The sequence below is a fragment of the Entelurus aequoreus genome, linkage group LG11 (genome assembly GCF_033978785.1).
Source record: "Entelurus aequoreus isolate RoL-2023_Sb linkage group LG11, RoL_Eaeq_v1.1, whole genome shotgun sequence".
NCBI classification, from domain to species: domain Eukaryota; kingdom Metazoa; phylum Chordata; class Actinopteri; order Syngnathiformes; family Syngnathidae; genus Entelurus; species Entelurus aequoreus.
The window spans coordinates 28,119,057-28,134,148 of NC_084741.1; the positions used below are offsets into that span (position 1 = coordinate 28,119,057).

A 15,092-nucleotide genomic window follows, 5' to 3' on the forward strand; every position below is an offset into this window, starting at 1 on the left:
ACTGCCAGCAGACTTCCAATCCAAGGTAGACAGTTTCCGCAAGTTCACGAGCACAGCTTCATGGCAACCGGGAGAATGCGCCATGCAACTTTTCTGGATGTTATTGGATGGATCGACAAAGCATGGGCTTCAGTGACAACCGAAACCATCCTGTCCGGATTCAAAAAGGCTGGAATAATTGGAACTGCAACTGACAATGACCCTGACGTAAGCGACGTACCGATAGAAGAGGAAGCGGCGCATTGTCTACCTTTGGAGTTTGCAGAGTTGTTTAGAAGCGACACCGAGGAAGAAGATTTCATGGGATTTAGCGATCAGGAGTGACAGATTGTTTGGTAAACGTATAGCATGTTCTATACGTTATAGTTTTTTGAATGACTCTTACCATAATATGTTACGTTAACATACCAGGCACGTTCTCAGTTGGTTATTTATGCGTCATATAATGTACACTTATTCAGCCTGTTGTTCACTATTCTTTATTTATTTTAAATTGCCTTTCAAATGTCTATTCTTGGTGTTGGATTTTATCTAATAAATTTCCCCCAAAAATGCGACTTATACTCCAGTGCGACGTATATATGTTTTTTTCCTTCTTTATTATGCATTTTTGGCAGGTGCGACTTATACTACGGAGCGACTTATACTCCGAAAAATACGGCACATGCGAGCCGGAGCGTATCCCAGCTAAATTTAACTTAATCATCTTTACACCTACATGACATGTAAGAATGTTAAAAGTTACTGAAAATATACAGTATGCATTTAATACAGGCTTTATGTTACCTGTCTGACATTGGAAAAGATTAGTTGCCTCTTGGAACAACTTCCCTTGTGGATCATTTAAGTTTGTCTAAGTCTCGCACTTCAAATACGTTCATTATTGCCCTAAATTAAATCATTTTCAAGCATAAAAATGGCTAAATAAACTAAAAATATCAATACTATAGTAGAATTAGCCAATAGATTGGACCAAATCAATCAGAGCATGCTGTTCAGTATTGTGGGCACTGATTGTCTTAACCTCGGGCAGCATTACTATGCTGGATTAAAAGAGTGTAAAGGTGATTTCCAGTCATTGCCTCTGGACAATTTGTGTGTGTTGGACCTCAGAAGTTTGGACTGTACCTTGTTCTTGTCTTGCGTGTCAACCTCTCCGGGTCCGATGTGTTTGAGCAGCAGGGCGAGAGCTTTCGGAGAAGGGTGTCGTGTGGCGAGGTGGAGTGGGGTCATCTCTTCCAAATCTTTCTGCAGCCAGTTTGCGTGACGGGAAAGCAGCAGCTTTAGGAAACGGATGTTTCCCTGTGACACAGATTTGAGGCAAAGTTGCAAAATGAGATGACCGTGCTCAATTCTAATGACAAACTCTCAGTTGCGCATGGACGCACACGCACACACACACACACACACACACACACGCACACGCACACACGCTTCTGGGCTTTTTAGCAGTGTCTTTTTCAATCCAGAGATCATTCATCTTCTTCATCCCCCCTTACATCTCTTTCCGGGTCTGTGAGAAGGTGTTGAACAGTTGTATCTGTCACCTCCCTCCCCTACTCATCATCCCCATCATCATGCTCAGTTTGGATGATGCACTACAGGGGCCTCACAGTGATCTCCTGGTCAACAGCTCTCACGGGACAGCACTGTGTGTGCATGCGGCGCTGTGTTTTGTATATTTACCATGCTGCAGCTTCAAAGCCACAGTCTGACGGATCTATCTTGTGTGTGAGCACGCATCTCCACCCAGAGTGCGTGTGTGTGCGTATGTGCGTGTGTGCGTGTGTATGCGCTCCTGTCCTCCCTATTCTCAGTCCAATTAGATCCGTAATCCCTGGCCTCTCTGCCTGTCTCAGCCAATTATTGATCGTGTGTCAAAGAGACAGGGCGCCCTGTCACTATCATCCCCAAATACACACAAGCACGCATATGCACAGACACACACGCACACGCGTGCACACACACACACACACACACACACACACACACACACACACACACACACACACACACACACACACACACACACACACACCATTTTATCAGCCCTTTTCTTCAACTATAGCGTTCGCATATTACAGAAAACGTGCTCAAATGAAGAAAGGACTGGGTAGTAAAGAACATTAGGACATCCAAAGAGAATTCTAGACTTCATTGGAAAGTTGTGCAAATGTTAGTTCTGTCTACTGGTGCTCTTTCTTGCTTTCTCCACCATTAACCTCCAAAAGAGAACTGAGTGAAATAACCGTATGAAGCAAAATAAAAACACTGGAAGAAATATTGTAAGGATCCATTACTTTTAACTTTTTCAAAATGTGTAATTGTTCTGGTTATAGAAAAAAAATGTTTTGTTGATACTAAAAACAGGCATTATCTTTGTATTGTGTTCGGTATAATTTGAATTATGACGTACAAGACATTTAATTTCTTATTTAAATAACTATGAAAATAATTGTTATTTTGCATATACATACAGTCTGTACATAAAAATATATATATTTTTTAAATGGATATATATATATATATATATATATATATATATATATATATATATATATTAAAAAAAAAAATATATATATATATATATATATATATATATATATATATATATATATACATAAATATATATACATATATATATATATATATATATATATATATATATACACACACACACACTCTGTATGTATACACGCACACGCACACACAGACACACACACACCCGCATCTCAAGTGCATCTCAAGAATATTCGAAAATGCAATATATTATAGTAGTTGAATTTATAAATATGTAAATATGTTAGATAGATTAATACACACAGTAAAACATTTCAAGAATGTATTTCTGAGTTCATAAATAATTTGGTGATTATAGCATTAAAACATTTTTTGAAAAAAATGTCAAGAAGTTTTGCTTGCTAATGAGCAAATTAAACGCAAAAACGTTCTGAGCCTTTATTTCGTCTTTTAGTCTGAATTAAACTCCTGATATCAAATAATTTTTGCACAATTATTATAAAATAATAATTGTATTATAAAATAATAATTGTAGTGCAAGTATTCCTCCCACCCCAAAGGATCAAGTCATTGTTTTATGATGTTTTTAACTAAAATATAATTTTAGTTCATTGTTTTTATTTATTCATGCAAATGATATAACTAAAAATAAAATTAAAAAGAGAAAATGTATTTGAAGTAACTGATATTATTATTATTATAACAATTATTAACGTTATTCACTGATTGGCTGGGGAAATCCCATTGTTCCTTACACTACAAAGGACTATTACAGTATATGTATCTATCCATCCATTAATTTTCTACCGCTTGTCCCTTTCAGGATCGAAGGGGTGTGGATCCTATCCCATAAATGATATTCTCATTCTTTGTATAGCAGCCCCGAGGCTATAAATACAGCCACTAGAGGGCACTAGCCTCCCTTGTTCCAACGAAACCCCTTCACAGGTTTATTTTTACTGCTCATCCTGTAAAGACTTTATTCTTAACAATCCTGGTGGACAAACTTTGCTGACTACCAAAACAAATCCTCCCAATTTGCCTCATGTGTAAAAAGCCAACATTTGACTGACCTGACCCGCTGACTAAAAGGTGAAACATTTTTCACCTGCTGCTTGAATACTTTCTTGCAATGTGTGCAAGTGCGTGTGCAAGTGTGTGTGCAAGTGTGTGTGCAAGTGCGTGTGCGTGTTTGTGTGTGTAGGCCTTGCCTTCTGTGCAGCGAGGTGCAGAGCCGTGCGCTGGCTGTGGTCAGTCTTGTTGACTGAGGCGCCAGCCTTCAGCAGAATCTCTGCACAGTCCAGGCGATCAGCCAGCACGCAATACATGAGGGGAGTCCGCCCAAACTGGTCCTCACGGTCCCTCACGGCAGGCTCGGCTACACACACACGTACATGCACGCACACACACACACACACACACACACACACACACACACACACACACACACACACACACACACACACACACACACACACACACACACACACACACACACACACCCACACACACACACACAAACACAAACACAAACAAAATAGAAGCCTGAGTTAAAATGATGATACCTGCAAAGACTAATTATTGTAAATGCTATTCTTCCCCAAGTGTCAATTGTGTGCAAATTCATGTATTCATATTTAAGTAGTTAAGTACCACTTTATGGAGTAAAACTCTACTGCTTTTTTGGCTTCATTCCACTAATGGCCACTTGGGTTTTACCTTGCGCTTTGCCCTCTGACCTTTCTGCACACATTTTCCTTGCAGAAATCAATACAGCATTCCAGTATTACATACTAATGTGAAGGTATGCTTGCTCTGCTTACCGTAGGTGATGTAGGTCAGAACTCTTTTTAAAAAAAACAAAAAAAAATTAACTGATATTTTTTAGCTATCAATGGTTACAAGGCAATGCTAATGTGTAAAGTTTTGTGCACAGAATACAGGCTGTGGCGTAGCAAGAGTTGTGTACTTGTGTGTTTTTTTTGTTACCTGTGATGAGTTTGAGAAGCGCGTTCCTGTCGCCATTGACAGCTGCAGCATGAACCTGCGAGCCCGATGAAGCGCCGCCTGGGCATGATGACGCTGAGGCCTATGCAACATAAACATATGAGGTCACAAGCCACCGAATCTGTGTCATTTGCATCCCCAGGAAATAAAATGTATAAATGCACAACAAATTGACTGTAAAATTAATTTTTAATCATGCAAACTGTCCTGCACATTGATCTGCCTGCATATTTAATATTTAGAGATTCATATAAACTATCTTGAGCACTGGTCATCATGTTTGTTAACAATAAACTTTTGCACTGTTTTTTTTTTAAAGTTATGTAAACTAAAAGATCAATACACCAGTTTTAAATGAAAGGAAAATAAACATTTGCTGTCAAATGCTATTCAGTGGGGTGCTCAAAAAGTGATTTTTATTTATTCCAGTTCTAAATCAATACATAATTTTTGAGAATCCTTTAATTGTTTTATTAGAATTGATTAACATTTTGTGATGTTTGTTAATAAAAAATGTTTAATACATTTTCGAGTCGTCATTTCATCGCAGGGCCAACACAATGCTTTTTTATATTACTTGAAAGTGAGTTTCAGAATGAATCCGCCCTTTCTGAAGTTTACAGCTTTTTAAAACTACAGATTTGGCGTTCGCGAACGAATCAAGCCGATTGAACGTCTCTTTTAAGTGAACATTGAGAATCGATTTGCAGTTGCGAGCCATTCGTTTGGGAGCCGTTTTTTTTATGCACATGCAGATATAGCCTCGAAAATTGCCCAAGCCGCATGGACTACAAAAATGAGTCATAGTCAAAGGAAACAAAGCAGCATTTGGATTCACTTTTATGGTTCATTGTTCTGATGTGAATATGTAAAGTACTGTAGTTTGAGTGCCCTAATTTTAATTTATACTTTGTATATACATATATACATGTTTTATTCTTACTTACTTTTTGTGTATTTTTTTTGTATTGCTAATGTTTGTGTTAAAAAAGTTATATTTTTAGGTTTTCTGAATAGTACAGTAATGTCACTGTCAAAGCATGGAGATATTGCATCACCTTATAGAATGTTTACAAGGAAAACAACAAAAATATAAATAAAAGTCAATATTTCAGAACAATTTCCACCAATAAAGTAATACTGTTTAACATTTAAATGAATATGTTGCATGTCTTATTTTATAACTGTTAACAATGATTGTTTCCTTTACAAAAAAAAAACTGCTAAAAAAAGAACTACGATAACGAGCTAGTCTTTTACAGTAAATGGCTATTTGATAGGAACCGCTCTTTAAGATCCATGAATCCCATCTCAATTTAAAACCGTTTGTGTGAGGACAAAAGCCAAAACGTAAACAAAAATATGTTTTTCATTTTTTGAAGTAAGTGTGCAGGCATGACGTGTCTTGGCCTGTGAGGTAAGAAGGTCTTGGGATTGAGACCCATGTGGTGAGCACTTGACCGTTGGTTTCTTGAGAGCCACCAAAGTATGCGAGGGATCGATGCCAATAATCCCTTTAACTGTTAATGATTGTTATGAATTGTGCTAATAGTGTCGCAAAATAGAAATGCATTCAATTGGGTCCATACAAGTTTGCTCAATTCAACACTGGCATTGAAACAGGAGTTAAAAAAATTGAGAGGGAAAGAGATCCCATTAAAAATAACGTTATAAAATCAACAATAAAGTCCAGAAATATATTAAATATTCCCACATACTGAAAAGTAATTATATGTTAGGATAGTTTTGATATTGTTTATATTTGTAAAAAAGACTAAAACCAATACAACATGCTAAGAAGTTCCAGTTTTGTTTTTTTTTAGAAACATTTCAACATTATTCTCTTATGTTACGCTTTTTTCTAACGTTTGCTATTGTTTTTTAATATTTACTTTTATTGTGTTTTTGTTTTTGTGATTATATTTTTAGAATTTTCCCCAGGCCGAACAAACACGTTGAAACAATTGCCGCAGTTAACAGAGACAATTTAAGTCAAAATGCCCATCCTAGCCTTGAGAAAGGTGTTTCCTTGTCTTGCCTACTGTATCTCTCCTATATGTAATCGCTGATAAAGTCTGCAACAATGAACATTTCATTCACATAAACACCTGAAGCTCCTTCTGCTGTCAAGCCCAAAATGAAGACATAGTGGTAATGTATTGGTGAGATGATGTCTTCTGACAGAGTGAATGTGGATGAGGTGAGTGTGTGCGTGTGTGTGTGTGTGAGTGTGTGTGTGTGCTCCCGCTGAGGGGGTTAAATCTCTTCCTGGCCCCACTTAACAAGAGCCCAGTGAAAGCTTGGTAATCTGTAGACAGGAAGCAGCTGGGGAGTGAGGGTGTGTGCGGGGAGACCCTGTGTGAGCGTGTAAGAGGGGGGTCTCTCCTCATGTCTTATTAATGTCTCATTAATACTGCAACATGTTCCGTTCTGTGTGTGTGTGTGTGTGTGTGTGTGTGTGTGTGTGTGTGTGTGTGTGTGTGTGTGTGTGTGTGTGTGTGTGTGTGTGTGTGTGTGTGTGTGTGTGTGTGTGTGTGTGTGTGTGTGTGTGGAGGGATGTGGGATAAACCCTGCGGGGTACAACACAGAAATCAATCATCGCCCCTAAACACATAAACGCCAGTGGCACTAACCCCAGTCTTGCCACGATGTGAGATTTCCACAACGTTTTCCCATCACTTTCCAAACTCAAAAGCCAACAAGTTTGACCAAAAGCAACGGAGAAGAGGAATATCCAAGCTTCCTCCTCATCTCACTCCCCTTCCTTGCTTGCACCTCATAAAATAGAGCTCCTGCAGACGGTGCGTGCAGCGCGGCAATTACCCATCATACCTCCTGCTTTCTCACGCTCAGCCAAAGTAACATATCAGGGACTTACGGCTGCCTCTTACCATTAATGCAAAGTAAATTACTGTGCATGTTTAGCACATGTGCTCTTCCATGGTGAGATTATTTTCTTGATTTTACCAAAATCAACCACAAGCATCTAAACCCATCGCCGATTTAGAGTTAATAGCCACTAACGCACATTCTAATGTGTAACACGTGCTGAAAAAACAACACAATAGGCCTTGGCCACTTTTCCAAGGTCAGGAAAGTACTGCCTAGTGCAGGGGTCGGCAACCTTTACCACTCAAAGAGCCATTTTGTCAAGTTTCCCAAATTAAAGAAAATAATGGGAGCCACAAAAACATTTTTTAAATGAAAAACACTGCATACAAAGCTTAAATTGCTTTGTGCTATGTTAACCAGGGGTTGTGTTGTGTCGTTCGCGAACGATTCGTTCGAAAGAACGAATCTTTTGAGTGAACGTACTGAACCGAATCACTTCATGAACTGATTTGTTCCTTTCTTAGTTCAGTTGAGCTCCGCCGCGACCATGCCGGTATGAGTGGAACTGGCGCATTCTGTGACTCACTGAACCCTCGACGTCGGCGAACGACGCAGCCAATGAGAGGGCGGGGAGAGGGACTGAGCGAACGATTCGTTCACCGCGGATTAACGACATGAATCACTCAGTGAACGTCAACGCTCTCGCTCTCTGCTCTGCTTGCCCCAATGCCGCGAGTGATTCCCCCCCCGTCGCGGGGATATGTTTCATGCCATTGGCATCCGTTCTCCATTCATTCTCCAAGCTAACGGCTAATGTTGACTCAAGCCACATGAAAACAAACACACGTCCCCATTATCTCAACACATAAAGTTAAAGAAAATCCGTGCAGGCTGAGCAGCATCGACGCGAGGGGGAGGGGCGGAGGGTAACGTGTACGGCAGGCTGTTTTGGGAAGATTTAAAATAAAAATAATAACTAATGTATGTACACATACATAGGCTATTATTTACACAGTTATTGTAACAAAAATAAATGTCTCCTTGGGGATCAGTTCTGATTCATATTATTATATTATTATTATTATCCATTCTACTGCAACTGTTGTTGTTGTTGTTGTTGTTTAGTAGCTATCATCATCATTATAATAATGCTGATTTGCAATTAAATTGTACTGCTGCTGCAGAAGTGATTCGGTACACGTACTGAACTGGCCACCGTGTGGCGTTGTCAGTCACTGATTCTAGTGATCCGTACTGTCAAAAGAACTGCAGAAGAGATTCGGTACACGTACTGAACTGGCCACCGTGTGGCGTTGTCAGTCACTGATTCTAGTGATCCGTACTGTCAAAAGAACTGCAGAAGACATTCGGTACACGTACTGAACTGGCCACCGTGTGGCGTTGTCAGTCACTGATTCTAGTGATCCGTACCGTCAAAAGAACTGCAGAAGAGATTCGGTACACGTAATGAACTGCGGCCACCGTGTGGCGTTGTCAGTCACTGATTCTAGTGATTCGTACAGTCAAAAGAACTGCCGATCCCATAAAAACAAGCCACATGAAAACAAAATGAGAGTAGACGAGTAGAGGAGACAGAAAGAAGGGGCGGGGGGGTAAAGTGTAAGCAGGCTGTTTTCAGAAGATTTAAAATAAAAATAATAACTAATGTATGTACACATACATAGGCTATTATTTACACAGTTATTGTAACAAAAATAAATTTCTCCTTGGGGATCAATTCTGATTCATATTATTATTATTATTATTATTATCCCTTCTACTGCAACTGTTGTTGTTGTTAGATTAACGCAAGTCCCTACGCAGTGCGCGAATGTCTGCACTGTACTGTCTGTACTACGTACGCCCCCCCCAGTACAGTCAAAAGAACTGCCGATCCCATCACTAACCAGGGGTCTCAGACACACGCACCGGCACGCACTTTAATATGGAAATTTGATAGTTTTGAATGAATGGCGCTTGATAGCGTCATACTTGCCAACCCTCACATTATTTCCGAGAGACTCTCGAATATCAGGGCGTGATGGCACTGCTTTTGGCGCCCTCTACAGCCTGTCCAAACAGCGTACCTGCTCGACCACATGTAGAATGCAGCTTCAGCTTGCTCACGTAAGTGACAGCAAGGCATACTAGCTCAGCAGCCACACAGCTTACACTGACGGTAGCCGTATATAACAACTTTAACACTGTTACGCTACAAATATGCGCCACACTTTGAACCCACACCAAAAAAGAATGACAAACACATTTCTGGAGAACATCTGCACTGTAACACAACATAAACACAACACAACAAATACCCAGAATCCCATGCAGCACTAACTCTTCCGCTCAACCGATACACGGAGGGGGGGGGGGGGGTTGATGTGTGGGGGGTTTGGTGGTAGCGGGAGTGTATAATCTAGACCGGAAGAGTTAGAGCTGCATGGGATTCTGGGTATTTGTTGTGTTGTGTTTATGTTGTGTTACGGTGGGATGTTCTCCAGAAATGTGTTTTTCATTCTTTTTTGGTGTGGGTTCACAGTGTGGCGCATATTTGTAACGTAACAGTGTTAAAGTTGTTCTATACAGCTACCGTCAGTGTAAGCTGTGTGGCTGATGACTAAGTATGCTTTGCTGTTTCCTACGTGTGCAAGTAAAAGCTACATACAACATGTGGCCGGGCTGGCACGCTGTTGGTAAATGCTATAGAGGATAATTACTGCAGTGCAATCAGGGCACGCCCTTAATTTAGTAATTAGAGTGAAAATAGGATTATATTTGCCCTGGGAGTTGTCTAGGAGAGGCACTGAGATCCATAAGTCTCCTGGGAAAATCAGGGGGATCGGCAAGTATGCAGCTGAGCCGCATCAGAGTGGCCCAGGGCCGCGGGTTGCCGACCCCTGGCCTAGTGTTATGAAGTGATAGCTGAAACCTGAATGCTGTGGAATAGTGTGAGTACCAGTGTTGGGTGTGATGTATAAAATACACTATATTGCAAAATGTATTTGGCCACCTGCCTTGACTCACATATGAACTTGAAGTGCCATCCCATTCCTAACCCATAGGGTTCAATATGATGTCAGTCCACCTTTTGCAGCTGTTACAGCTTCAACTCTACTGGGAAGGCTGTCAACAAGGTTGCGGAGTGTGTTTATAGGAATTTGCAACCATTCTTCCATTGGTGAGGTCACACACTGATGTTGGTAGAGAAGGCCTGGCTCTCAGTCTCCGTTCTAATTCATCCCAAAAGTGTTCTATCGGGTTCAGGTCAGGACTGTGTGCAGGCCAGACTCTGTCATCCATGTCTTTATGGACCTTGCTGTGTGCACTGGTGCACAGTCATGTTGGAAGAGGAAGGGGCCCGCTCCAAACTGTTCCCACAAGGTTGGGCGCATAGAATTGTCCAAAATGTTTTGGCATCCTGGAGCATTCAAAGTTCCTTTCACTGGAACTAAGGGGCCAAGCCCAACACCTGTAAAACAACCCCACACCATAATTCCTCATCCACCAAATTTCACACTCAGCACAATGCAGTCCAAAATGTACCGTTCTCCTGGCAACCTCCAAACCCAGACTCGTCCATCAGATTGCCAGATGTAAAAGCGTGATTCATCACTCCAGAGAATGCGTCTTCACTGCTCTAGAGTCCAGTGGCGACGTGCTTTACACCACTGCATCCGACGCTTTGCATTGGACTTGTTGATGTATGGCTTAGATGCAGCTGCTCGGCCATGGAAATCCATTCCATTAAGCTCTCTGCGTACTGTATGTGGGCTAATTGGAAGTTCAGAGGAAGTCTGGAGCTCTGTAGCAACTGACTGTGCAGAAAGTCGGCGACCTCTTTGCACTATGCGCTTCAGCATCCGCTGACCCCTCTCTGTCAGTTTACGTGGCCTACCACTTCGTGGCCGAGTTGCTGTTGTTCCCAAACTCTTCCATTTTCTTATAATAAAGCCGACAGTTGAGTTTGGAATATTTAGGAGTGAGGAAATTTCACGACTGGATTTGTTGCACAGGTGGCTTCCTATTACAGTTCCATGCTGGAAATCACTGAGCTCTAGAGAGCGGCCCATTCTTTCACAAATGTTTGTAGAAACAGTCTCAATGCCTAAGTGCTTGAGTTTATACACCTGTGGCCAGGCCAAGTGATTAGGACACCTAATTCTGATCATTTGGATGGGTGGCCAAATACTTTTGGCAATATAATGTATAGACGACAGAGTGAAATTGTGAGGAAGTGAGTTTTAAATGTCACACTCCTGTCCTGTTAACAGTATAAACAGTATATGTTCTACCTGCAGTATGCTACCTATGGCATCAGAACAGTGTCAACATCCTTGTCTGTAAATACACACACTCATTTTAAGAAGCATCTTTTTGCTCACAGTCACTACTATAGACATCATATATATAGATGCCACATCGACTGCTACTGCCTATTGGCGTTGACGAGATGTGGGGGCGCCATCTTGAAAGGGGCAACATCGCCTTCTGCTGACAGGCGTAATGAAGTGTCAGAGCATTTAATCCATCATAACTTTCTAAATACAAAAGTACTTAACTGATGTTCAGCTTAGTTTATAGCTAGCCGGCAACAAAGGTGAGTTGCATATGACGTCATATCCGTTTTTCTTCTTCGTGGCTTAATTCACATGATGGTCAAGCAGCTTGAGTGTAGCATCAAAACAAGTGAGAGTGAGTGTAGAGTTTAAGCAGACAATGCCAAATTGCTGTTCTGTTCTTGGGTGTTCCAATCGTTTAAATACAGAGAGATAGGAAAGAGCTTTCATAGAGAAATGAAAAAATTAAATTGTGTCGAAAGAAACGGCTCTTAAAAATATCACTTTCATTATCTTGTGGAATACAATCGGACTGCTTGTGTCTGCAGCGATCACTTTGTAATATGTTTGTTTGAACATTTGATTTGTTTGAGAAACGTTCTGTGATGCAATCAAGTTTATTCACTATTATATTAGCAGTTTTTGATAACAGAATTCAACGTAAAACAAGGACATACATGGTTGTGTTCTTTTGTGGTTGCGGGGGGGTCTGGAGCCTATCTCAGCTGCATTCGGGCAGTAGGCGGGATAGACATTAATAAACTAGATTAATAGTACATAAATGGAGTGCTTACCCAAAAAACGGATAAAATGTCCCTGCCCCTGTGCCAGTTGGGCACATTTTAAGCACCGGTACCAATTCTTAAGCACCAATTTGGTACTAGTATTCGTTAAAATGTAAACGATACCCATCTCTACATACGATATACCAACTGTGTCACACAAAAGTGCACAATTTTTATAGCAAGAACTCCTGCGGTCTGGCTGAGCCAAAGCTAATTTAAACTTTTCTGAGCAAGCTCTCAAATGGATGGAATCTTAACTCACTAACAGACGGCAATGTGTTGTGGTAAACAATGTTAAATCCCCTCACCTTTATTGACCCCTAGGAGTCTCGCAAGGTTTCAGGTTTTTGAAGGGAGGGGGGGGGGCTTTATTTGGTTACAGTGTTGTACTTTACTCCTCCCCTGTCTTACAAGAAGCATGTGATCAACTTCAACTTGTATACAACTTCAGACATATCAGACCATCACTAACAACAAAAGCAGCTTAGATGTTTTTCCATGCTATAATTTTTTTTCACACATTGATTATTGTTTTTGCTGATGAAGCTACACTTCAAAAGGTTGAATCATTGTATAAAAGGGCATTCATTTATAGCAATATTTGATGGAAAACCTCTCATGTCATCACTCATATACTGGAATCATACAAACTATTACGTTTCCACCATTAAAACGTTTTTAAATGTGCTTGTACTGTATATTTAATCGTCATGGACTCAAATCACCAATACTGAAAGACTTCATGAGGTTGAATCCCACGATCGGTAGAAATACCAGCGCTACGACCAGAGGTGACTGTGCAATCCGCTTTTAGACGTAACCCATTTGCACAGTCAATCCACTCAGTCCGGGGCTGTAACATCTGGAATCCCTTACACAATAAGATAATTCGGCACATACAACAGCTTTAAAATTCCCCTCAAAAACTGGCTCAAATTCAGTCAAAACTGTACTCATTGAGCTGTTTGGACTTTCTTTCAAGTATATTTTATGTCCTTTTTAAACATTTTTATGCATACAAATGACTAAATTAACTAAAAACAACATTACTACAGTAGTATTGGTCACTAGATGAGTCCAAAACAATCAAAGTGCACTGTTTAGTATTGTGGCCAGTGCCTTGCTCAGTCAGTATTCAGTAGGGGTGTCAAAAAAAATAGATTTTCGAATGAATCGTGATTCTTATTTGTAACTATTCTTAATCGATAAAAAAAAAATTCGATTTTTAAAAATGTTTTTTACTTTTTTAAAGGCCTACTGAAACCCACTACTACCGACCACGCAGTCTGATGGTTTATATATCAATGATGAAATCTTGACATTGCAACACATGCCAATACGGCCGGGTTAACTTATAAAGTGCAATTTTAAATTTCCCGCTAAACTTCCGGTTGAAAACGTCTATGTTTGATGACGTATGCGCGTGACGTCAATCGTTGAAACGGAAGTATTCGGACACATTGTATACAATACAAAAAGCTCGGTTTTCATCGCAAAATTCCACAGTATTCTGGACATCTGTGATGGTGAATCTTTTGCAATTTGTTTAATGAACAATGAAGACTGCAAAGAAGAAAGCTTTAGATGGGATCGGTGTATTAGCGGCTGGCTACAGCAACACAACCAGGAGGACTTTGACTTGGATAGCAGACGCTATCCGACGCCAGCCACCGACCGCATCTATGATCGGGTGAAGTCCTTCGTCGCTCCGTCGATCGCTGGAACGCAGGTGAGCACGGGTGTTGATGAGCAGATGAGGGCTGGCTGGCGTAGGTGGATAGCTAATGTTTTTAGCATAGCACTGTGAGGTCCCGTTGCTAAGTTAGCTTCAATGGCGTCGTTAGCAACAGCATTTTTAAGCTTCGCCAGGCTGGAAAGCATTAACCGTGTAGTTACATGTCCATGGTTTAATAGTATTGTTGATTTTCTGTCTATCCTTCCAGTCAGGGGTTTATTTCTTTTGTTTCTATCTGCAGTTAAGCCCGATGCTATCATGTTAGCTCCGTAGCTAAAGTGCTTCGGCGATGTATTGTCGTGGAGATAAAAGTCACTGTGAATGTCCATTTCGCGTTCTCGACACTCATTTTCAAGAGGATATAGTATCCGAGGTGGTTTAAAATACAAATCCGTCATCAACAATAGAAAAAGGAGAGAGTGTGGAATCCAATGAGCCAGCTTGTACCTAAGTTATGGTCAGAGCGAAAAAAGATGCGTCCTGCACTGCACTCTAGTCCTTAACTCTCACATTCCTCATCCACGAATCTTTCATCCTGGCTCAAATTAATGGGGTAATCGTCGCTTTCTCGGTCCAAATCGCTCTCGCTGCTGGTGTAAACAATGGGGAAATGTGAGGAGCCTTTCAACCTGTGACGTCACGCTACTTCCGGTACAGGCAAGGCTTTTTTATTAGCGACCAAAAGTTGCGAACTTTATCGTCGATGTTCTCTACTAAATCATTCAGCAAAAATGTGGCAATATCGCGAAATGATCAAGTTGACACATAGAACGGATCTGCTATCCCTGTTTAAATTAAAAAAATTCATTTCAGTAGGCCTTTAATCTGTCCTCTCCAACCACTCAGGCAAAACATTTTGTTGATGTAGGTACC

At 40.6% G+C, this 15,092-nt stretch overlaps 1 protein-coding gene across 3 annotated transcripts in view; it reads right to left on the reverse strand.

The window, feature by feature from the left end:
* Positions 1-15,092, reverse strand: part of invs (inversin) — a 95,991-nt gene that overhangs the window by 60,568 nt on the left and 20,331 nt on the right. For all 3 annotated transcript variants that reach the window (XM_062062889.1, XM_062062887.1, XM_062062886.1), the window contains exons 3-5: positions 4,510-4,609; positions 3,732-3,898; positions 1,129-1,302 (exon numbers count right to left, since the gene is read on the reverse strand). In XM_062062889.1, the coding sequence (XP_061918873.1) occupies positions 1,129-1,302; positions 3,732-3,898; positions 4,510-4,609 (441 nt within the window). The remainder of the gene's footprint in view (positions 1-1,128; positions 1,303-3,731; positions 3,899-4,509; positions 4,610-15,092) is intronic.